At 44.7% G+C, this 24,461-nt stretch overlaps 3 protein-coding genes across 3 annotated transcripts; all 3 read left to right on the top strand.

The window, feature by feature from the left end:
• The first annotated feature begins 481 nt into the window (after nucleotides 1-481).
• Nucleotides 482-1,830, top strand: LOC127292493 (uncharacterized protein C227.17c). Its single transcript, XM_051321907.2, has 2 exons — nucleotides 482-694; nucleotides 1,278-1,830. The coding sequence occupies exon 2, from the start codon at nucleotides 1,301-1,303 to the stop codon at nucleotides 1,685-1,687; it is 387 nt and encodes a 128-aa protein (XP_051177867.1). The 5' UTR covers nucleotides 482-694; nucleotides 1,278-1,300; the 3' UTR covers nucleotides 1,688-1,830.
• A 47-nt stretch (nucleotides 1,831-1,877) lies between these two features.
• Nucleotides 1,878-2,554, top strand: LOC127292494 (dnaJ protein homolog). The gene is made up of 2 exons (XM_051321908.2): nucleotides 1,878-2,011; nucleotides 2,113-2,554. The coding sequence occupies exons 1-2, from the start codon at nucleotides 1,878-1,880 to the stop codon at nucleotides 2,336-2,338; spliced, it is 360 nt and encodes a 119-aa protein (XP_051177868.1). The 3' UTR covers nucleotides 2,339-2,554.
• A 4,387-nt stretch (nucleotides 2,555-6,941) lies between these two features.
• On the top strand, nucleotides 6,942-8,098 carry LOC127348367 (putative RING-H2 finger protein ATL71). The gene has a single exon (XM_051374414.2). It carries the CDS (start codon nucleotides 7,166-7,168, stop codon nucleotides 7,748-7,750), a length of 585 nt encoding a protein of 194 aa, XP_051230374.1. The 5' UTR covers nucleotides 6,942-7,165; the 3' UTR covers nucleotides 7,751-8,098.
• Nucleotides 8,099-24,461: the final 16,363 nt, after the last annotated feature.

The raw sequence follows: 24,461 nt of genomic DNA, 5'->3' as shown, positions 1-24,461 counted from the left end.
GTATCATTTCAATCGCCAAACTAATGGCAACAACATCCCCATCCATCGGTCCCTCTAGGCCAATGAAGCTCAACAAATAATGTCCTCAAGAGGGGAATACCCCGAAAACACCGTCACCATTCAACACCTAGGGTCGAGGGTTTCCTGGAAGGTATCCTGATTCTCGAGCATAGAGGACGAGAGCATCCCCATTGACACTTTCAAGAAGGCGGGGTGCTGTTGTCGCTGCCTCCGACCATTGCCACTGAATAATGTATTTTTAGTGGCATGTAACTCATATTTTTTTAACCAAAAATATGGTTAACAATTGGTTCAAAATTTGAGGATGACTTAAAAACTCAAACGAAGTTAGACAAAATGACAACGGAGGCAAAGCGGGGAACGTATTTGTTCTCCGAAACACAAATGTTCAGCTGAAAGGTGTTAAGCGGGTGTAGGTCAGATAAAAACAGAACAAAGTTTAAGGTCAGATGAAAACAGAACAAAGTGTGAACTGTGAAGCATCTGGAAGCTTGGCCCTCGCGACCCCATCACCGCCGCCCAATCCAGATCAGACGGTACTACGAGATCCTGGGGTTGCCCTAGGCGCGTCCCAGCGCGACCTCAGGAAGGCCGCCATCAAGAACCATCCAGACAAAGGCGGCGACCCCGAGCCGGCTGATCTTTCCAGCTTTCGCACCGATCTGTTCTTCCGGTGAGTTTGTAAGGGATTTTGCTTGTCTATTGGGTATAGTGCATTCCTGGGGGGCTGGGGAGAGGCGGATATGTGGCCGGGGTGTGCAATTCGAAGGGGATGGAGCTGGTTGATGCGTGTCTGATTGTTGTAGGCCGGAAAATTGGGTGAATAGGTTTGCGAGCGGCTTTCTAATTCGCATTTAGTCCACCTTTGTTTACCATTCAGTATGAATCTGTGAAATATTGTCCTATACATTTGTTCTTGCAATTGTACACATGCCTGAAAACTATACTCCATTTCGAAGCTGGAGTTGGAGTAGTTGATGCTTGTAGATTTTTATTGACTGAACAGCTTAACAGAAGCTTTTCCACATTCTAGAAACTATATCTTAGATGTTTATTCTTATAATTTATTGATGATTGAGCAACTCGTTAGAAGCTTGGTATGTTGATTTGCTACTGATGTAGGAGCTGTGGATAACTTCGTTTGGAGTGTGAAGTAGTGTTAGTAGCTAGACTAGATCTGGGAGAAAAATAATTACACTCAATCTCTCAGTAAGGCAGTACAAAACACATATCCTGATGGTTGGACCCTTACACAGGCCTTAGTAATCCAGCGCCCCGTATGGTGCCCGAAGAGAAGCCCCAGACGACTAGCGCCGAGGGCAGCGAACTGCCCCCGCCGCGTCTGGACTGCATAAAGTGCTTTGACGCGCTGTGGTTCTGCTACTCGCCGTGGCACCAGATGCAGCACTATTACCGCTACGGTGACTTCGACAACTGCTTCGGCAAGTGGGGGGATCTTGTTGACTGCCTCTCGCTCAAGACGAAGCGGAAGGCAGAGGTGGAGGAGATCCTCATCGCCCGGGAGAAGGCCAGGCCGCACATTTGGACCTACCGGACCGTTGACGATGCGGCGGAGAACTGGTGGCGGATGTACAAGCACTTGGTGGTGCAGTCGAAGCCTGCAGTGTCTGCTGCGCCCCCTCCCAAGTCTGGTGGTATTTCCTGAGAACTGTAAGGCGGGGGAGCTTACACAAACGGAAGCGTTAATCGCGTTTTTATTTCTCTGTTCTTAGAACACTGATATTTGTTCAAACTTGAATGTACCTGACAAGGCAAATAATTGGAATCTTGGATGGATTGATACCTGAATCTTGTTCGCAACTGAACTAGGCTGTTTTGTGGTTTTTTTTGCTGCTATGCTGATTGCCTCTTCAAGAGGAAGTGTAATGACATGCTCTATACCGAAGCCCTGTGTGACTTCAGTATGTGCTGACTCAAGTCGCTTGTCAAGTCCAACCCTGGAGTTGTCAAACCTGGTAGCTTATCAGTGGTAAGTGGGAGACCTTTGCCTGAATAAGTGGTTGTTCAGTTCAGTTATTCAACGGATGCTCATTGATCGTGTTGATTAATGTTTCTTCAAATGCTTTCAAGGCGATCAGCGATGAGGGCAATGCCCATGTACCAGAGGCCATTCATGAAGGCCAAGCTCTACATCCACTTCATGGTGGAATTCTCAGACTCACTGATCCCAGACCAGTGCAAGGCCCTTGAGACCGTCCTCCTGCCCAAGCCTGTGTTGCAGCACACGAACATGGAGCTAGACAAGTGCGAGGAGAAGATGGCGTTCAACGTCGAGATCGAGGAGACGAGGAGGTAACAGCAACATCAGGCGCAGGAGGCCTACGGCGAAGATGGGGCCATGCCTGGCAGTAGGCCTCGGATCAATTATTTTCCTATCGTGCTTCTGTGCGATGCTGTTCTCAAGTTTTCCAAGTTAGACGCCCTACGATGGAACCTTTGGTGCTAGTATATCATATGGCTACTTTGCTAAACAATGGCAGGTCGTCCAGAAAATTTATTTTGCGTTCTCCTATGACTTTGGCACGTTTATTACTTGTTGGCTGTTGGTGAGCCGACATCACCTTTGACGTGTTCGATTGTTGCAAAGATTTCGGGCAACTCTAGCGCCTGCAGTCGCTCGTGTAACAGCGACACTGCCATGTTGTCCCATTAGATAATTTGTAATGTGAGCTACAATGTTTGGGCAAAAACCTGCCGAAAGGCAGATGCACTTTGTACGTATTAGATATTTAGATCAGAAGCCTCGGCGTGTTGCTGGTGACGCCCGGACCTGGCATCGAGTGGTTGCCTGAACATGTACCTTGCTTGATCCAATTGTCAGTTAGAGGGACATCATGTTATTCCTTTTGAAAATCGAAGGGTAAGCATTTGGGGAAGGCATCACTCGAGGCAAGCAGGCCACTCAAGTAATGTATATACAAATGCATTATTATTTGTCCCATCCATTCTACCTCCAAAGAATAAGCATTGCTCCCCAGCTCGGCAAAACATTATGTATACCTCTACTCTACGGTCTACTTACTTCTGGCATTTGACCTTGTAAGAGAAGTTGACATTCGAGGCCGATCAGCCTGTTATTGGATTCTGACCTTGGCAAATAATGGAGAGAAGTGGAGAGAACGTATCTGTTTCTCGAATAGCAGACGTTCGGCTGCAATGTGTTAATCGGTGCGGGTCAGAATCAACAGAGCAAAGGGCGAAAACTGGTCTATTTTCTTTCTCGTGTTTTTCGCGTGTGTATCTTTTGCCTTTCTGCTTAGAGGTGAAGCAAAACCCATTTGCTGCCTACCCTGTCGCTTTGTGTTGCAGTAGTTTTCCATCCTTTTCAAAAGAGCCATAGTTTCCGGTAATAAAATTTGGGGGGTCCTCGTGTACTCAAGGAATTGAATTGCCTCATCTTGAGTGAAACCATGAAGACATCACTTCGGTTTGACGGATCTTGTAAATCTGATGTCAGAAGCTTAACTATAACTCTGATGGTGTGAACAACGAGTGTGGTAATGGCCGGCGGAGTAAATCACATGGAGTGGAGCTAAACAAAGGATCGCATCAGATGGCGTGCAGGACAATGTGATAGTTAGTTATAGAAGGGAAACAGAAGAAGTGAGAGGAGACAGAAATGGGTACCATGCACGTCAGAGAACTTCAAGTGAAGATGGATTTCTGGTGATGTATTAGTGGTGTTTGGTTCGCTGCTACAAGAAATAGATCTCTATAGTGGGACTTTTCTTTTATGTACTTCTTATTTTTTATAACTATATGCGTATGTATTGCTATCAGGGCACTGACTTGTTGCAGAGTCTAGGTGTAATTGAAATCTTCTTGATATTAATACATAATCTTTATAAAAAAAGCTAGAGTTAAGTTTGCTACTAGTTGCCACTCAAATAACCTTGCTTGTAAGTGTGACTTTTCACAAAGCCCAGTCTCATAGAAATGACTTTTGTTTCTGTATATGGCATGGACTTGATCAATCCTTTTGAAAGGTGGGTTTTTATTATTGTGCATAAATTTTTTGTTAAATATTTTTATTTGTTCGACTGCAAATTAGCTTAATTTTGAGTCCATTTCCATCCCATTGGATTGTTTCGTGATTTTCTTGCCATGAGTCGCAATTTGCAACACGGGTTGAAAGTAAGATTTGATGGCGTCACCTAAGAATTATCCACTCCATGTTTTATATATGTTAATTTAAATCTTAATTTCAATTTACTATAGAATTGAACATTGTCATGCCCAGTCTCATAGAAAAATCGTTTGTTTCTATATATGGCATGGACTTGATGGACTTGATCAATCCTTCTCAATAGTGGATTTTCATTATAGTGCATACAATTTTTAATTCTCAGTCGATTCCACACTATTAGGGCATGAGCAATGGTGGCATACACAACTAGCTTCTCCATGTAAATTTTTTGTCAGAAGCAACATGGTGAGTTTTATCTCTCCAATGAAAGCTACAACTTTAGTCAGAAAAAAGAGAGAAGAGACCCCACAAATATGACACTATGTATCTCTTTCTCTCTTAAAAAATCATGCTTTTAAGGCTTAAGATCCCACTTCCTGAAGAGGAGGCTGCCTTCTCATCGAATCTACTTTGGATCACCCGAACCTAGCGAAAGATGTGAGACAGTACCTCCAGGACAGTGCATTGGGCATGCCCTTAGATTTCTTCATGATTTGCGATTGTCATGAGTTGCAACGTGTGTTTGTTTCGTGAGACGCGTTTTTTTTTTCGAAATGGGGGTATACCCCGGCTTCTGCATCGTAACGATGCACACAGCCTTTTATTAAAATAAAACAGGTCCGAATATTAATGTTTACAAATCACGCATCATCAGGGATTGATACAAAAATCAACCACCAAAAGAAACACATACTAAGACTACATATCAACATAGCCTTCTAGTATGACGCCAACCAGCCTGGCACAAGATATCCTGAGCGACCATCAGGAGTCGTGTGCATCCAGTAGCCATGGCATCCCGCTGCCCCACCGGAAAAAGCAGAGCCCAAAGTTGGACCCAATGGGAAACCATATGGATAACCTGCAAGAAATGAAAAGAAAGTTTTTTATTAAAAATTATATCGTTCCTGAGTCTCCAAATAGACCAACATAAGGCAGCCACCCCAATCCGGATATATGCCTTAGATTGTCTATATACTCCATTTAACCAATTACCAAACATATTAGTAATATTGGTGGGAGGTGGAAGATCATAGGTAAAGTTCACCGTACGCCATAATAGTTTAGCTAAGAGGCATTCAATAAACAGGTGTTGAATGGCCTCTTGTTCATCACAGAAGACACATTTTGTACACCCATTCCAATGATGTTTAACTAAATTATCTTTGGTTAACAACACCTTATTACTCAAGAACCACATAAAAAAAATGATTTTTAACGGAACCTTTACCTTCCAAAGGTATTTTCTCAGAAATGGGGTATGATCACACATAAGATCTTCATACATCGACTTTATTGTAAACAAACCATTTGATGACAAATTCCACACAAAACGATCATCCTCTTCATTTAACTGTACCATCTTTAGTTTGCGGCATAATTGTAACCATGAAGTCCATTTATTACCACTTAATATTCTCCGAAACGTGATATTCATCAGCGACTGACCTAGTACCTGTGCAACTGTGACATTCTTATGGTGCACAATATTATATAGAGACGGATACTGTTGAGCCAAAGAAGTTTTGCCCAACCAGGTATCTTCCCAAAAACGAGTACTGCTACCATTACCCACTTTGAAAAAACCCCTAGAAAAAAACTCCTGTTTGACCTCCATTAGACCTTTCCAAAAGGGGAATCAGTAGGTTTTGCTTGAACCTCCGATAACGTCTTATGTCTTAGGTATTTATTAAGTAGCAATTCTTGCCACACCCCGTCCTCATTAAGAAGTTTAAAAAGTCACTTACTCAATAAACATCTGTTTTTGATTTCAAGAACTTCAATACCTAATCCCCTTGATCTTTAGGTCTACAAACTATATTCCATTTCGTGAGCCGGTCTTTTCTTTTGTTTTCGTCGGACTGCCAAAGGAATCTTGATCTATAGAAGTCCAAACGTTTCCTTACCCCAACAGGTATTTGCAGGAAAGACAACATAAACATCGGTAAGCTAGTTAATACTGAATTAATAAGAACTAACCTATCACCATAGGATAGTAACTTACCTTTCCAGCATCCTAATTTACTCTCAAACCTTGTTTCTACCGGATACCAATCAGAATTCTTAAGTTTCTTGTAATGGATTGGAATACCCAGGTATCTAAAGGGAAGTTGTCCGACATCCAAAGATCTGTTTATACTGATCTTCCTCCTCTTTAGCCATTCCAAAACAAAAAATCTCACTCTTATAAAAATTAATCTTAATTCTCGATAATTCTTCAAAGAGACACAAAATTAGTTTCATATTAACAGCTTTGTTTAAATCATGTTCCATAAAAAGAATGGTATCATGAGTTGCAATATAGATTGCATGTGAGATTTGATAACATCGCATGCGCTGGTTAGCTTTTGTTATTATCCAAAAGCCTGATACATGGTTCACACAACTTGGGAAAATAAAAGTCGCACACAAAGCATCCGAACGAGCTACGTACAGCCTACAAGTCAAACCTCGAACCCATGGTTGCATTACATATTTTGCATTGACCCTGGCGAACCCAGCAAACAGAAATCAGCAACAAAACATGCATAAAAGTACACACCAAAATCAACCGAAGTGATGATCATATAATATTGCGGGACGCAGCATTGACCTCGATCGAAACCATTGCCCATTTCGTCCGGCCGCATCCGCATCCAATACAGCTCTCCCGTACATGGTATACGGTCCTCCGCCGGCTCCTTCCCGTCCCGCTCTGGCAACATGCAAAGCGTTGACGTCCCCGTCGCAACCTCCCTCGGCTGGATCCGAGCTCCCTTCAAGCCCAAACAAAAACCCCACCAAACGATCAACAATCGCTCTCTTCCTCCTCCTCATCGCCACCACCAACGACGACCCGTCACCGCACCTCTCTAGCTAGCTAACCATCATTCGCTTCGGTTCATCTTGCATTCATCTTGGCCTGCCGGCCAAGGAAGATTCGTATACGACGTCGCGATGAGCTCCGGTGGCCCGCCGCCCGACGGCCGTATCCCCCCAGCGGACGGCAACTCCGTCGGCATGTTCAGCTCGGACCGCATCGGCGGCTTTGGCTACGGCGTTGGCGTCTCCGTCGGCATCCTCCTCCTCATCACCACCATCACCCTCGCATCCTACTTCTGCACCCGCGCGCCGCCTCCCGACGACGGGACACCGTCTCCGCGTCGGGGACACCGGCGACGCCGCCGAGAGGGGGACGCCGGGGGCGACAATGGGGGCGTTGAAGTCGACGACGTGGAGCTCGGCATCGACGAGGCCACGCTCAAGGGGTACCCGGAGGTGGTGTACGGCGAGGCCAAGGCGAGGAAGAAGAAACTGGGCACCACCTGCACCTGCTGCTCCGTCTGCCTCGACAACTACGGCGACGGCGACGTGCTCCGGATGCTGCCCGACTGCGGCCATCTGTTCCACAAGGAGTGCGTCGACCCCTGGCTCCGGCAGCACCCGACCTGCCCCGTCTGCCGGACCTCGCCGCTGCCCAGCCCCTTGCCCACGCCGCTCGCCGAGATCACTCCGCTGGCCATGGGGAGGCCGTCGTCGTGACGGAGGTTCTTGCTTGGTTTTAATTTTCTTGCTCCATTTTCTTATTCTGAAAAATGGAATGGGCGAAAAAGAAATGTTTAGGAATTAGAAGCTTCTTTTGTTGGTCCTGGGTGTAAATTCGTTTTCAGCTTAGTTTCTCCTTTTTCTGATGAAAATGCAAGTCAGATAGCATTCTGTACTGACACAAAATGGTTGAGAATTCTCCCATCAGAAGATGAGCTCAGGGATTATTGTCTCAGTTTAGCAAGACAAAATGGTTGAGAATTCTCCCACCAGTTTCTGTTCTGGTTGTCAATTCAGTGGTACTAACTTACTCTCAAGTCTAAAGAAACAGGTGTAAATTGTGGATTTCAGGCTCGAAATGTAAACGCATCATCTCGTTGTTATGTTCTGCTTCATAAACGTAACGAACAACTCACAACCAACACTTTCAGTTGATCCGTTATTCTTGACTTCCGGTGTCAAGTAGAATACCAAACTACACTAGATAATTCAGTACTCAGATTCCAGCAAGTTGTCCAATTTACAATTCCAGGAACGCACCAAATGAATGTTTAATAGTATAGTCTATATAGCTGTAGTCCTTAAGCAAGACACACACAGCCCCCCTAACCCCAGGTTTGCTGGGTCAGCTATGCAAATCCCATAGTTTAATTTTCTTTGTGGTTTGAAGTAACACGGACACCGATGAGGTCTCATGTTCTGAGAGCAAAATGACAACGCCCTTAGATTGCAGAGAAACGCGAGTTCTGCATTGACCCGAACAAAATAATGGCCATTACACATATCAATTGAACTTCTTGTGAGCCGATCTGCTCAGAATCCGGGAGCTCGTTGAATCATAGGTACTGCATTGTGTTCAGTTGTGTTCCCTTGAGGACTCCCTATGCTAAAATGAAAACTGAAATTTTGGTTTGACTCTGGAAAGAAGAAAGGGCCAGCTGGTTTCAGACGCATGGATGAAAACACCGGAGGAATTAGTGTATAGGTACTGCTGTAGAAAGATTGAGGCATCTGCAGGGTTATTGCCTGCGATAGTACAGCGTGGACAAGCCGAATACGTCTGTTACGATGGATGATATAAATGTAGACGACTTTCTGCTCTTTCAGTTTTTAAGTGTATGCATCGTAGTCTCGTGGTACCGTTAGTGGTGGTCTAATCCAGCTACATACCAGCGAAAATTCTACCAGCCAGTGTACTACTGCTGCCAGTGACGTCGTAGAAAGCCAAACCGCCCAAAGAAGACTGGGCAGGCCGAGTAACTTTTTTTTTTTTGAGATAAAGAGCTGCGTTATATTAAGCCAAAACCCTGTCTGATACAATACAGTTCACAATGCAATCAGGCATAATCCTAGACCACACCTTACACAATTTATTCACGCAGCCTCCTTTCGCCATATTATGAGCAGCTTCATTTGCTGACCTCCTCACCGCTCGCACCGAGGACTCATCGAAACCTTGAAGAAGAAATTTTATTTCTGACACTAATGGGCCATGCACAGAACGATCCTGACCCTCCCTTCGAAGTTTCGCTGCTACCTCGACGCTGTCCGTCTCCAAGATGACTCGCTGACTCCCAGCCTCTCTCGCCACCAGAAGGCCCTTCTTACACGCCAACAGCTCAGCCCCCTCCGCATCTGGCAAGTGCGGGAAAAATGGCATGCTCCCGCCACGAAGCTACCATGGTGATCGCGGACGACCACACCACCCCCTCCAACACCATCAGCCGAGTGAAAAGCGCCGTCGACGTTTACCTTATGCCACCCCTCACATGGGGGAGTCCAGCGTTCCTTCGTCCTCATAGAGGCCGGGGTAGAATTACAGTGGGTGTTAAACCACTCCTCCACCATATCCAGAGTCTTCTTGACTAGATTCCTCGGGTCCTCAATCCGTTTGGATTCCCGCGCATCGTTCCTAGCTTGCCACAGATTGTAGAGGAGCATCATCGCCGTAGCGGCCACCCTTCCATTCATCTTACCAATCCAGTCTAGGAGCCAACCTTTGAGTTGAGAGTGGCAAACCAGACGGGTCGGGGGTTTTTCCATTTCCACCTCCATCGTCTCTTCAAGAAGCTGCCAAGCAATGGCCGAATGAGGGCAGGACCAAAATCTGTGAGGCAAGCTCTCCTCTCTGTGGCACACTAGACAGACAATACCGTCTTTTATACACCTGTGTTTGAGCTCCTTCCCCACTGCAAGTCCATTCTCAATCAGACGCCAGAAGTGCACCTTCACTTTGCCTGGCACATTTGTTCCCCACATAGCAAGCCACCCCTTTTGCTGATCACATGACCGAGATGACTCCTGCTCACCATTCCGAATCTTCTTCCTATGAACCGCCAAATGGTACGCCGACTTTACAGAGAAAATACCAGTCTTTGTATGATTCCAGGCTATAAAGTCCTCCACACCCTCCCTGCCAATATGAATTTTCAGAATGTCCTGGACATCCGCCTCATAGAAAAATTCCCTGAGCTTCAATTCATCCCATGCCCCTCCCCCTGCAAGTATAAAATCACTGACATATTTGGGGCAATTCTCTTCTTTACATCCCAGTGGATGTTGGGCGCTAGCTCTTGGGATCCAGCGATCCTCCATTATCTTCACCGTTTCACCATCTCCAATTCGCCACACTAGACCATCATCTCGAAGCAACTCGCGTCCATGGACGATGCTTCTCCATGTATAGGAGGCCCTCTTCGGACATGGCGCTGACAGGAAATCTCCCTCTCTGTAGTATCTAGCCTTCAACACCTTCGCACACAATGAGTCTGGATCGGTTAGTAGCCTCCAGCCCTGTTTCGCCAAAGAAGCTTGGTTGAAACACTCATAGTCCCTGAACCCCAGCCCGCCCAGTTCCTTCCGTTTGCACATCTTGTCCCAGGCAACCCAGTGAACCTTACGCTGCTCTTGAGTATCTCCCCACCAGAAGTTTGAGGACACAGAGCTAAGATTTTTGCACAATTTTTTGGAAAACCAGAAACAGCTCATCGGGTACACCGGTACTGCTTGGAGAACAGATTTGACAATCACGTTTTTAGCTTCTTTGGACATACCCTGTCCCTTCAAGCCCTTTACCTTTGCCCATGATCGATCCGTAACATATTTAAAACAACCATCCTTAGATCGTCCCACTACCGTAGGCAGTCCTAGGTAGCGTTCAGACAACGCTTCACATGCAATGCCAATACGAGATTTCACATCCTCCTTCACCAAGTCGGGACAGCCAGGAGCAAAGAAGATAGCCGATTTATTCAAATTCACTCTCTGTCCCGAACTCACCTCATAATCTTGGAGAATTTTCTTTAAAGTCTGCATGCTTCTTTCGTTAGCTTCCAGGAAGACCACACTATCATCGGCAAACAACAAATGTGTAATATGAGGACCCTGGGCTCCAAACTGAATGCCTCTGATAAGATTATTTTCTTGAGCTTCTCTTAGAAGAGCTGAGAATCCTTCTACACAAAAGAGAAATAGGTAAGGGGAGATCGGATCCCCCTGCCTTAAACCCTGTGAGGGAAGGAACCTTTCCGACACATCACCATTGAGCTTAACCGAAAATCTGACTGTTGTGATACATCTCATCACCATCTGCACCCAGGGGAGAGCAAAACCCATTTTGATCAACATTTGCTCCAGGAAGATCCATTCCACTCTATCGTACGCCTTCATCATGTCCAATTTGACGGCACACAGCGGTGTCTTCCTCTTCCTTGTTCTAATCGCATGGGTACACTCATAAGCTATAAAGACATTGTCTGTGATTAATCTACCTGGGACGAAAGCACTTTGCTCCTCGGAAATAAGGATGGGTAAAATCTGTTTCAACCTATTTGCAATCACTTTAGAGGCCAACTTGTAAAGCACATTACACAAACTGATAGGTCGAAACTGAGTAAGATTCTCTAGAGAGTTCACCTTCTGAATAAGCACCAAAACAGTATCATTAAAATCAGTCGGGCTATCCCTTCTTGCCAGAAAATCCTTCACCGCCCTACAGACATCCGATTTTATCAAAGCCCAGTGGCGTTGATAGAACAGTGCAGGGAGCCCATCTGGCCCAGGAGATTTGGTCGGACCCACCTGGAAGAGCGCCTCCACGATCTCCTTGTCAGTGATTTCATTCAAAAGCATCTCATTCATCTCCTGTGAGACAAATGTACCAATACGGTTCAGAATAGTATTCATATTTGCAGAGCCCTCCGAAGTAAACAGGTTACCATAGAAGGACTTCGCCCAATCACGCATCTCTTCATCTGTCGAACATCTGCTGCCGTCCTCCCGGAGGAGGAAACGGATTGTGTTCTTCCTCTTTCTATGAGTCGTTCTATTTTGAAAATATCGTGTATTCCGATCTCCTTCCTTAAGCCACTCTTGCCTCGATCTTTGTTTGTACATGATTTCCTCTCTTTCATAAACCTCATGAAGCTGTTTTTCTAGCCGTCGCACTTCTTCCATCGATCCCGAATCAAGGGAATTCATTTTGGCCTCATCTAACGATGCTCTCAGCTTCTTGATTTGTTGCCGAACTGAACCAAATACTTCAAAGCTCCAATGTTTCATTTGTGTTGAGACTCCTCGCAGCCGCTCCCATAGACCCGGCAAACCATGCCAAGAACCCTGGTTCGCTTGCCAAGCATCCTTCACCATCTCATCATATTTCTCATGTTTCGTCCACATCTCCTCATACTGGAAGCCCCTTGATTGAATTACTTTTTTGTTTGACTCTCCCGCGACATGGATAAGAAGAGCTAGATGATCTGTTTCCTCAGTAGGAATGTGTTGAACACTGGAACAAGGGAACATCTGTAGAAACTCAGCCGTGCCCGTAGCACGATCTAACCTGGCTTGGATATTAGCTTCTCCCTCTCTTCTATTACTCCATGTGAAAGGATATCCCTTGTATCCAAGGTCCATTAAGCGGCAGTCCGCTAGACAGTCCCTAAAATTCATCATCCGGGACTCGCTTCTCTCATTACCGCCAAGCTGTTCATCATGTGTTAGGATCTCATTAAAATCCCCCGCTGATGGCGTGTAACACACACGTTCGTTGGGAACCCCAAGAGGAAGGTATGTTGCACACAGTAGCAAGTTTTCCCTCAGAAAGAAACCAAGGTTTATCGAACCAGGAGGAGCCAAGAAGCACGTTGAAGGTTGATGGCGGCGAGATGTAGTGCGGCGCAACACCAGAGATTCCGGCGCCAACGTGGAACCTGCACAACACAACCAAAGTACTTTGCCCCAACGAAACAGTGATGTTGTCAATCTCACCGGCTTGCTGTAATAAAGGATTAGATGTATAGTGTGGATGATGATTGTTTGCAGAAAACAGTAGAACAAGTATTGCAGTAGATTGTATTTAATGTAAAAGAATGGACCGGGGTCCACAGTTCACTAGAGGTGTCTCTCCCATAAGATAAATAGCATGTTGGGTGAACAAATTACAGTCAGGCAATTGACAAATAGAGAGGGCACGACAATGCACATACATGATACGATGAGTATTGTGAGATTTAATTGGGCATTACGACAAAGTACATAGACCGCTATCCAGCATGCATCTATGCCTAAAAAGTCTACTTTCAGGTTATCATCCGAACCCCTTCCGGTATTAAGTTGCAAGCAACAGACAATTGCATTAAGTATGGTGCGTAATGTAATCAATAACTACATCCTCGGACATAGCATCAATGTTTTATCCCTAGTGGCAACAGCACATCCACAACCTTAGAACTTTTACATCATGTCCCAGATTTAATGGAGGCATGAACCCACTATCGAGCATAAATACTCCCTCTTGGAGTTAAGAGTAAAAACTTGGCCAGAGCCTCTACTATTAACGGAGAGCATGCAAGATCATAAACAACACATAGGTAATAGATTGATAATCAACATAACATAGTATTCTCTATCCATCGGATCCCGACAAACACAACATATAGAATTACAGATAGATGATCTTGATCATGTTAGGCAGCTCACAAGATCCGACAATGAAGCACATGAGGAGAAGACAACCATCTAGCTACTACTATGGACACATAGTCCAGGGGTGAACTACTCACTCATCACTCCGGAGGCGATCATGGCGGTGAAGAGTCCTCCGGGAGATGATTCCCCTCTCCGGCAGGGTGCCGGAGGCGATCTCCAGAATCCCCCGAGATGGGATTGGCGGCGGCGGCGTCTCAGTAAGGTTTTCCGTATCGTGGCTCTCGGTACTGGGGGTTTCGCGACGAAGGCTTTAAGTAGGCGGAAGGGCAATGCGGGGGGCCACACAAGGTCCCCACACACCAGGGCCGCGCGGCCAAGACCTGGGCCGCGCCGCCCTGTTGTGGCGGCGCCTCGTGGCCCCACTTCCTTTCCCCCTCGGTCTTCTGGAAGCTTCGTGCAAAAATAGGACCCTGGGCGTTGATTTCGTCCAATTCCGAGAATATTTCCTTTGTAGGATTTCTGAAACCAAAAACAGCAGAAAACAGCAACTGGCTTTTCGGCATCTCGTTAATAGGTTAGTGCCGGAAAATGCATAAATACGACATATAATGTGTATAAAACATGTAGATATCATCAATAATGTGGCATGGAACATAAGAAATTATCGATACGTCGGAGACGTATCAGCATCCGCAAGCTTAGTTCCTGCTCGTCCCGAGATCATAACCTTGATCATACTATTGTAAGCATATGTAATGAATGCAGCGATCAAAACAATGGTAATGACATGAGTAAACAACTGAATCATAAAGCAAAGACTTTTCATGAATAGTACTTCAAGACAAGCATCAATAAGTCTTGCATAAGAGTTAACTCATAAAGTAATAAATCAAAGTAAAGGTATTGAAGCAACACAAAGGAAGATTAAGTTTCAGCGGTTGCTTTCAACTTATAACATGTATATCTCATGGATATTGTCAATATAGAGTAATATAACAAGTGCAATATGCAAGTATGTAGGAATCAATGCACAGTTCACACAAGTGTTTGCTTCTTGAGGTGGAGAGAGATAGGTGAACTGACTCAACATAAAAGTAAAAGAAAGGCCCTTCACAGAGGGAGCATTGATTGCTATATTTGTGCTAGAGCTTTTATTTTGAAAACATGAAACAATTTTGTCAACGGTAGTAATAAAGCACATGTATCATGTAAATTATATCTTACAAGTTGCAAGCCTCATGCATAGTATACTAATAGTGCCCGCACCTTGTCCTAATTAGCTTGGGTTAACACTGATTATCATTGCATAACATATGTTTCAACCAAGTGTCACAAAGGGGTACCTCTATGCCGCCTGTACAAGGGTCTAAGGAGAAAGTTCGCATTGGATTTCTCGCTTTTGATCATTCTTCAACTTAGACACCCATACCGGGACAACATAGACAACAGATAATGGACTCCTCTTTTAATGCTTAAGCATTCAACAGTTAATATTCTCATAAGAGATTGAGGTTTTATGTCCAAACTGAAACTTCCACCATGATTCATGGCTTTAGTTAGCGGCCCAATGTTCTTCTCTAACAGTATGCATACTCAAACCATTTGATAGTGAAAACCGCCCCTTACTTCAGACAAGACGAACATGCATAGCAACTCACATGATATTCAACAAAGAGTTGATGGCGTCCCCAGGAGCATGGTTATCGCACAACAAGCAACTTAATAAGAGATAAAGTGCATAAGTACATATTCAATACCACAATAGTTTTTAAGGCTATTTTGTCCCATGAGCTATATATTGCAAAGGCGAATGATGGAAATTTTAAAGGTAGCACTCAAGCAATTTACTTTGGAATGGCGGAGAAATACCATGTAGTAGGTAGGTATGGTGGACACAAATGGCATAGTGATTGGCTCAAGGATTTTGGATGCATGAGAAGTATTCCCTCTCGATACAAGGTTTAGGCTAGCAAGGTTATTTGAAACAAACACAAGGATGAACCGGTGCAGCAAAACTCACATAAAAGACATATTGTAAACATTATAAGACTCTACACCGTCTTCCTTGTTGTTCAAAACTCAATACTAGAAATTATCTAGACTTTAGAGAGACCAATTATGCAAACCAAATTTTAGCAAGCTCTATGTATTTCTTCATTAATAGGTGCAAAGTATATGATGCAAGAGCTTAAACATGAGCACAACAATTGCCAAGTATCAAATTATTCAAGACATTTTAGAATTACTACATGTAGCATTTCCCGATTCCAACCATATAACAATTTAACGAAGAAGATTCAACCTTCGCAATGAATACTATGAGTAAAGCCTAAGGACATATTTGTCCATATGCAACAGCGGAGCGTGTCTCTGTCCCACACGATGAATGCTAGGATCCATTTATTCAAACAAAAACAAAAACAAAAACAAACCGACGCTCCAAGCAAAGCACATAAGATGTGACTAAATAAAAATATAGTTTCAGGGGAGGAACCTGATGATGTTGTCGATGAAGAAGGGGATGCCTTGGGAATCCCCAAGCTTAGACGCTTGAGTCTTCTTAAAATATGCAGGGGTGAACCACCTGGGCATCCTCAAGCTTAGAGCTTTCACTCTCCTTGATCATAGTATATCATACTCCTCTCTTGACCCTTGAAAACTTCCTTCACACCAAACTTCAAGCAAACTCATTAGAGGGTTAGTGCACAATCAAAAATTCGCATGTTCAGAGGTGACACAATCATTATTAACACTTCTGGACATTGCACAAAGCTACTGGACATTAATGGATCAAAGAAATTCATCCAACATAGCAAAAGAGGCAATGCGAAATAAAAGGCAGAATCTGTCAAAAACAGAACAGTCCGTAAAGACAAACCTGGAAGGGGCACTTAACTTGCTCAAACGGAAAAACTCAAAACTAATGAAAGTTGCGTACATATCTGAGGATCACACACGTAAATTTGCAGATTTTTTTGATTTTTTTACAGAGACTTCTGCGTGAATTCGTGACAGACAGCAATGCTGTTTCTGTGCAGCAATCCAAATCTAGCATCAACTTTACCATAGAGACTTTACTTGGCACAAAAACATGATAAGGAGAGGTTGCTACAGTAGTAAACAACTTACAAGACTCAAATATAAAACAAAGTACTGTAATAAAAACATGGGTTGTCTCTCATAAGCGCTTTTCTTTAACGCCTTTCAGCTAGGCGCAGAAAGTGTATATCAAGTGTTATCAAGAGACGAAACATCGACATTACCTTGGGTGTTGGGAGTTTCCTTAACAATGCATTGTATTTGGTCTATATAAGTAACTCCTCTTTGTACGCTTTTAGGCTTACTATTCTTATCAAACAAAATTTCAGGAACAAGCCAAGCATAATTATTTTCTAGAGCTGCATGCATTCCTAGGAGCTTACTAGGTATCGGTGCTTTAATTTCCTTACCATCATTAACATTACTAGTGTACCTTATTCTATCCATGTCCATCTTTTCAAGTGTTCTTTTAAAATCAGGGAACATACCGAGCCTCTTATGCTTGATAAAAACTTTCCTAGCTTCTTTAACTATATCTTCAAATTCTCTAGCAAGGACTTTTAAAACAAAATTTCTCTTTTCTCCCATCTCCATATCAGAAAGTGTAAGAAATATATGTTGTATTATGGGATTGAGATTAACAAATTTAGTTTCCAACATGTGTACTAAACAAGCAGAAGCACTTTCATAAGTAGGATCAACTTTTAATAATGGTATATCTTCAAAATCTTCATCCATACTAACATGGGTGAAAAATGCTTCTATATTATCTCTTCCAATGATAGACCCTTGTCCTACCGGTATTTTTTTTAGAGTGTAATTAGGAGGAAACATGATGAAATAAACAAAAGGTAAATAAAGTAAATGCAAGTAACTAATTTTTTTGTGTTTTTGATATAGAGTGCAAGACAGTAAATAAAGTAAAACTAGCAACTAATTTTTTTGTGTTTTGATTTAGTGCAGCAAACAAAGTAGTAAATAAAATAAAGCAAGACAAAAACAAAGTAAAGAGATTGGATTGTGGAGACTCCCCTTGCAGCGTGTCTTGATCTCCCCGGCAACGGCGCCAGAAAATATGCTTGATGGCGTGTAACACACACGTTCGTTGGGAACCCCAAGAGGAAGGTATGTTGCACACAGTAGCAAGTTTTCCCTCAGAAAGAAACCAAGGTTTATCGAACCAGGAGGAGCCAAGAAGCACGTTGAAGGTTGATGGCGGCGAGATGTATTGCGGCGCAACACCAGAGATTCCGGCGCCAACGTGGAACCTGCACAACACAACCAAAGTACTTTGCCCCAACAAAACAGTGAGGTTGTCAATCTCACCGGCTTGCTGTAACAAAGGATTAGATGTATAGTGTGGATGATGATTGCTTGCAGAAAACAGTAGAACAAGTATTGCAGTAGATTGTATTTAATGTAAAAGAATGGACCGGGGTCCACAGTTCACTAGAGGTGTCTCTCCCATAAGATAAATAGCATGTTGGGTGAACAAATTACAGTCGGGCAATTGACAAATAGAGAGGGCATGACAATGCACATACATGATACGATGAGTATTGTGAGATTTAATTGGGCATTACGACAAAGTACATAGACCGCTATCCAGCATGCATCTATGCCTAAAAAGTCCACTTTCAGGTTATCATCCGAACCCCTTCCGGTATTAAGTTGCAAGCAACAGACAATTGCATTAAGTATGGTGCGTAATGTAATCAATAACTACATCCTCGGACATAGCATCAATGTTTTATCCCTAGTGGCAACAGCACATCCACAACCTTAGAACTTTCTGTCACTGTCCCAGATTTAATGGGGGCATGAACCCACTATCGAGCATAAATACTCCCTCTTGGAGTTAAGAGTAAAAACTTGGCCAGAGCCTCTACTATTAACGGAGAGCATGCAAGATCATAAACAACACATAGGTAATAGATTGATAATCAACATAACATAGTATTCTCTATCCATCGGATCCCGACAAACACAACATATAGAATTACAGATAGATGATCTTGATCATGTTAGGCAGCTCACAAGATCCGACAATGAAGCACATGAGGAGAAGACAACCATCTAGCTACTACTATGGACACATAGTCCAGGGGTGAACTACTCACTCATCACTCCGGAGGCGATCATGGCGGTGAAGAGTCCTCCGGGAGATGATTCCCCTCTCCGGCAGGGTGCCGGAGGCGATCTCCAGAATCCCCCGAGATGGGATTGGCGGCGGCGGCGTCTCAGTAAGGTTTTCCGTATCGTGGCTCTCGGTACTGGGGGTTTCGCGACGAAGGCTTTAAGTAGGCGGAAGGGCAACGCGGGGGGCCACACGAGGGCCCCACACACCAGGGCCGCACGGCCAAGACCTGGGCCGCGCCGCCCTGTTGTGGCGGCGCCTCGTGGCCCCACTTCCTTTCCCCCTCGGTCTTCTGGAAGCTTCGTGCAAAAATAGGACCCTGGGCGTTGATTTCGTCCAATTCCGAGAATATTTCCTTTGTAGGATTTCTGAAACCAAAAACAGCAGAAAACAGCAACTGGCTCTTCGGCATCTCGTTAATAGGTTAGTGCCGGAAAATGCATAAATACGACATATAATGTGTATAAAACATGTAGATATCATCAATAATGTGGCATGGAACATAAGAAATTATCGATATGTCGGAGACGTATCACCCACACACAGCCACGGCAAATTGTCCTGGCTCCGTAGGTATCTCAGTATATCCCATGTCTTGCCTCGGAGATCGGAACGCGGTTCTCCATAGATTCCAGTGAATCGCCAGGAGATATTATCACATGAAATCCTAGCGTCAATGTAAAACTGACACCAAGGCCGAACCTCCACATCCACCCCATCCTTCCACCACAATGCAAGGCCTCCTCCCTTGCCCTTTCCTTCCACACAAACTCCGTGTCTGAATCCCATATACCTATTTTTTTTGTTTCGTTTCACATAGAAATACTACCACTGGATTGAAGGATCTAACCAGATCCCGCAGCTCGCCCACAGCCGGGTTCAGCAGGCCGAGTAACTTTCGGTGCTTGATTCAGCTATACCATGTTTTAAATTTATTTAGAGCATGTCTAACAGACTCCTTAAAAGGGCCAAATACGTATAATAACCGCCGGAATACGGGTTTCGGCTCTACCCGGCCGTCTAGCAAGCCCAGTAAAAATGGCCCCCGTTCCGATTTTTGTTGGTTTCGATTACAGGGCGGGGCTTCGCCCCCTACTTGTGCGGGGTGGGAGCGGGGATAATAGAGGGCCAAACCAGTATCCTCCCCTCCACTGCGCGCGAAGGGTTTCGCTGAAGCCAACCGCCACCGCCACCGCCCGATCTCCTCCACCCCGCCCTTCCCGGCAACGAGATGGCCGGATCCCGCTGCCATGGATCCTCCACAGGGTCCGCCTATCGCCGGCGGTGCACCTCCTTCGGGCGCGGTGGTTGATGTCCCCGTCGGAGGTCCACAACGCCGGCGCCATGTCGGCCATGATCTGCGCCACCATCCCGTTGAAGAGGAAGAGGATTCCGAAGCAATTCTTTGAAGCACCTGCGGCGGCCACAGCTTCGTCGGCCGCAGCTCCGCCGGCCGAAGCCCTGCCGGCTGCCAAGAAAGGGGGCAGGATGAAGACCAAGGCGGTCGGGCCGAGGGGCGCCGCGCCAGCCAAGGTGAGGACAAAGGCAATCAGCCGCATCTGCCTCGCGCCTCCACCGCCCTCCAAGGCCGCGGCCCCTCCTCCCTCCGTTCCGTCCGATGCGCCGCCCGCGCCGCCGCCACCCACCATGGACGTATACAAGGTGTTCGATGTTGAGTCCACAACATCGTACCTCGACATGCTCAACGAATCCGCGGTGAATCTGGACGCCGGCATCGCTGCGTTCGATGGGGAGTGCAATGTCGAAGAGATTGATGACGACGAGGATGAGGGTGACGACGAGGAGGAGATGGTTGAGGTTGATCCGGCTGCCACCGGTTCTTCATCGACACCGAAGCCACGCACGGAGAACTACAGCGAGATCGAAGACGCCATCTTGGTCCGTGCTTGGAGCAAGGTGGGGATGGATGCGTGCACCGGAGTGGACCAAGGCGGCAAGCGCTATTGGCAGCGCATTGAGGATCTGTACCACCAGCTAAAGCCTCGCACCAAGAGCATGGCCGACAGATCCTACCGCTCCCTTGAAAGCCGATGGAACATCATCAAACCAGCTTGTTCTCGTTGGAGTGCTGCCATGGATCAAGTGGCCGACAACCCCCCTAGTGGATGCGTGCCGGAGGACTATGTAAGTTTTCCTTGTTTGTTGCTATCCATATTATGTGTTGATGATGTGGAACATCACATAGTATTGTTGTGTGATACGTCTCCGACGTATCGATAATTTCTTATGTTCCATGCCACATTATTGATGATATCTACATGTTTTATACACATTATATGTCGTATTTATGCATTTTCCGGCACTAACCTATTAACGAGATGCCGAAGAGCCAGTTGCTGTTTTCTGCTGTTTTTGGTTTCAGAAATCCTACAAAGGAAATATTCTCGGAATTGGACGAAATCAACGCCCAGGGTCCTATTTTTGCACGAAGCTTCCAGAAGACCGAGGGGGAAAGGAAGTGGGGCCACGAGGCGCCGCCACAACAGGGCGGCGCGGCCCAGGTCCTGGCCGCGCGGCCCTGGTGTGTGGGGCCCTCGTGTGCCCCCCCGCGTTGCCCTTCCGCCTACTTAAAGCCTTCGTCGCGAAACCCCCAGTACCGAGAGCCACGATACGGAAAACCTTACTGAGACGCCGCCGCCGCCAATCCCATCTCGGGGGATTCTGGAGATCGCCTCCGGCACCCTGCCGGAGAGGGGAATCATCTCCCGGAGGACTCTTCACCGCCATGGTCACCTCCGGAGTGATGAGTGAGTAGTTCACCCCTGGACTATGGGTCCATAGCAGTAGCTAGATGGTCGTCTTCTCCTTATATGCTTCATTGTCGAATCTTGTGAGCTGCCTAACATGATCAAGATCATCTATCTGTAATGCTATATGTTGTGTTTGTCGGGATCCGATGGATAGAGAATACTATGTTATGTTGATTATCAATCTATTACCTATGTGTTGTTTATGATCTTGCATGCTCTCCGTTATTAGTAGAGGCTCTGACCAAGTTTTTACTCCTAACTCCAAGAGGGAGTATTTATGCTCGATAGTGGGTTCATGCCTCCATTAAATGCAGGACGATGTGAGAAATTTCTAAGGTTGTGGATGTCTTTGTGCCACTAGGGATAAAACATTGATGCTATGTCCGAGGATGTAGTTATTGATTACATTACGCACCATACTTAATGCAATTGTCTGTTGCTTGCAACTTAATACCGGAAGGGGTTCGGATGATAACCTGAAAGTGGACTTTTTAGGCATAGATGCATGCTGGATAGCGGTCTATGTACTTTGTCGTAATGCCCAATTAAATCTCACAATACTCATCGTATCATGTATGTGCATTGTCATGCCCTCTCTATTTGTCAATTGCCCGACTGTAATTTGTTCACCCAACATGCTATTTATCTTATGGAAGAGACACCTCTAGTGAACTATGGACCCCGGTCCATTCTTTTACATTAAATACAATCTACTGCAATACTTGTTCTACTGTTTTCTGCAAGCAATCATCATCCACACTATACATCTAATCCTTTGTTACAGCAAGCCGGTGAGATTGACAACCTCACTGTTTCGTTGGGGCAAGTACTTTGGTTGTGTTGTGCAGGTTCCACGTTGGCGCCGGAATCTCTGGTGTTGCGCCGCACTACATCTCACCGCCATCAACCTTCAACGTGCTTCTTGGCTCCTCCTGGTTCGATAAACCTTGGTTTCTTTCTGAGGGAAAACTTGCTACTATGTGCAACATACCTTCCTCTTGGGGTTCCCAACGAACGTGTGTGTTACACGCCATCAAGCATATTTTCTGGCGCCGTTGCCGGGGAGATCAAGACACGCTGCAAGGGGAGTCTCCACAATCCAATCTCTTTACTTTGTTTTTGTCTTGCTTTATTTTATTTACTACTTTGTTTGCTGCACTAAATCAAAACACAAAAAAATTAGTTGCTAGTTTTACTTTATTTACTGTCTTGCACTCTATATCAAAAAACACACAAAAAAATTAGTTACTTGCATTTACTTTATTTACCTTTTGTTTATTTCATTATGTTTCCACCTAAGTACACTCTAAAAGACATACCGGTAGGACGTGGGTCTATAATTGGGAGAGATAATATAGAAGATTTTTTCACTCATGTTAGTACCACTGAAGATTTTGAAGATAGACACTTGGTAGAACTTGCTCCTACTTATGAAATTGCTGTTGCTTCTTTAGTTCACATGTTGGAAACTAAATTTATTAATCTTAATCCTATAATCCAACACATGTTTCTCACACTCGGTGATATGGAAGAAGGGGAAAAGAAAGATTTTGTTTTAGAAACCCTTCTTAAAGAATTTGGAGGTGTAGCAAGAGAGGCTAGAAAGGTCTTTACTAAATACAATACGCTTGGTTCTTACACCAACTTTGCTAGTACCCTTAAAAAGATGGACATTGATAGGATAAGATACACTAATGATGTTAATGATGTAGGGGATATTAAGACATCTATACCTTGCAAGCTCGCAGGAATGTTCGAGGCACTAGAAAAGAATTATGATTGGATTGTTCCTGAAAATTTGTTTAATGAGAATAGCAAGCCTAAGAGTAATGAAAAGGGAGCCTCTGAAACTTACATAGATAAGATAACATGCATTGTTGAAGCAACTCCCAACACCCAAGGTAATGTTGATGCTTCATATCTCGATAACACTTGATTCACACTTTCTGCGCCTAGCTGAAAGGCGTTAAAGAAAAGCGCTTATGGGAGACAACCCATGTTTTTACTACAGTACTTTGTTTTATATTTGAGTCTTGGAAGTTGTTTACTACTGTAGCAAACTCTCCTTATCATGTTTTTGTGCCAAGTAAAGTCTCTATGGTAAAGTTGATGCTAGATTTGGATTGCTGCACAGAAACAGCATTGCTGTCTGTCACGAATTCGCGCAGAAGTCTCTGTAAAAAATCAAAAAAATCTGCAAATTTACGTGCGTGATCCTCAGATATGTACGCAACTTTCATTAGTTTTGAGTTTTTCCGTTTGAGCAAGTTAAGTGCCCCTTCCAGGTTTGTCTTTACGGACTGTTCTGTTTTTGACAGATTCTGCCTTTTATTTCGCATTGCCTCTTTTGCTATGTTGGATGAATTTCTTTGATCCATTAATGTCCAGTAGCTTTATGCAATGTCCAGAAGTGTTAAGAATTATTGTGTCACCTCTGAACATGTGAATTTTTGATTGTGCACTAACCCTCTAATGAGTTTGCTTGAAGTTTGGTGTGAAGAAAGTTTTCAAGGGTCAAGAGAGGAGTATGATATACTATGATCAAGAGGAGTGAAAGCTCTAAGCTTGGGGATGCCCCGGTGGTTCACCCCTGCATATTTTAAGAAGACTCAAGCGTCTAAGCTTGGGGATGCCCAAGGCATCCCCTTCTTCATCGACAACATCATCAGGTTCCTCCCCTGAAACTATATTTTTATTCAGTCACATCTTATGTGCTTTACTTGGAGCGTCGGTTTGTTTTTGTTTTTGTTTTTGTTTGAATAAATGGATCCTAGCATTCATTGTGTGGGAGAGAGACACGCTCCTCTGTTGCATATGGACAATATGTCCTTAG

This window comes from Lolium perenne, chromosome 4, assembly GCF_019359855.2.
Source record: "Lolium perenne isolate Kyuss_39 chromosome 4, Kyuss_2.0, whole genome shotgun sequence".
Lineage (NCBI taxonomy): Eukaryota > Viridiplantae > Streptophyta > Magnoliopsida > Poales > Poaceae > Lolium > Lolium perenne.
Note: the sequence above shows the minus strand (reverse complement) of the source record. Positions and strands in the feature narration are given on the sequence as shown.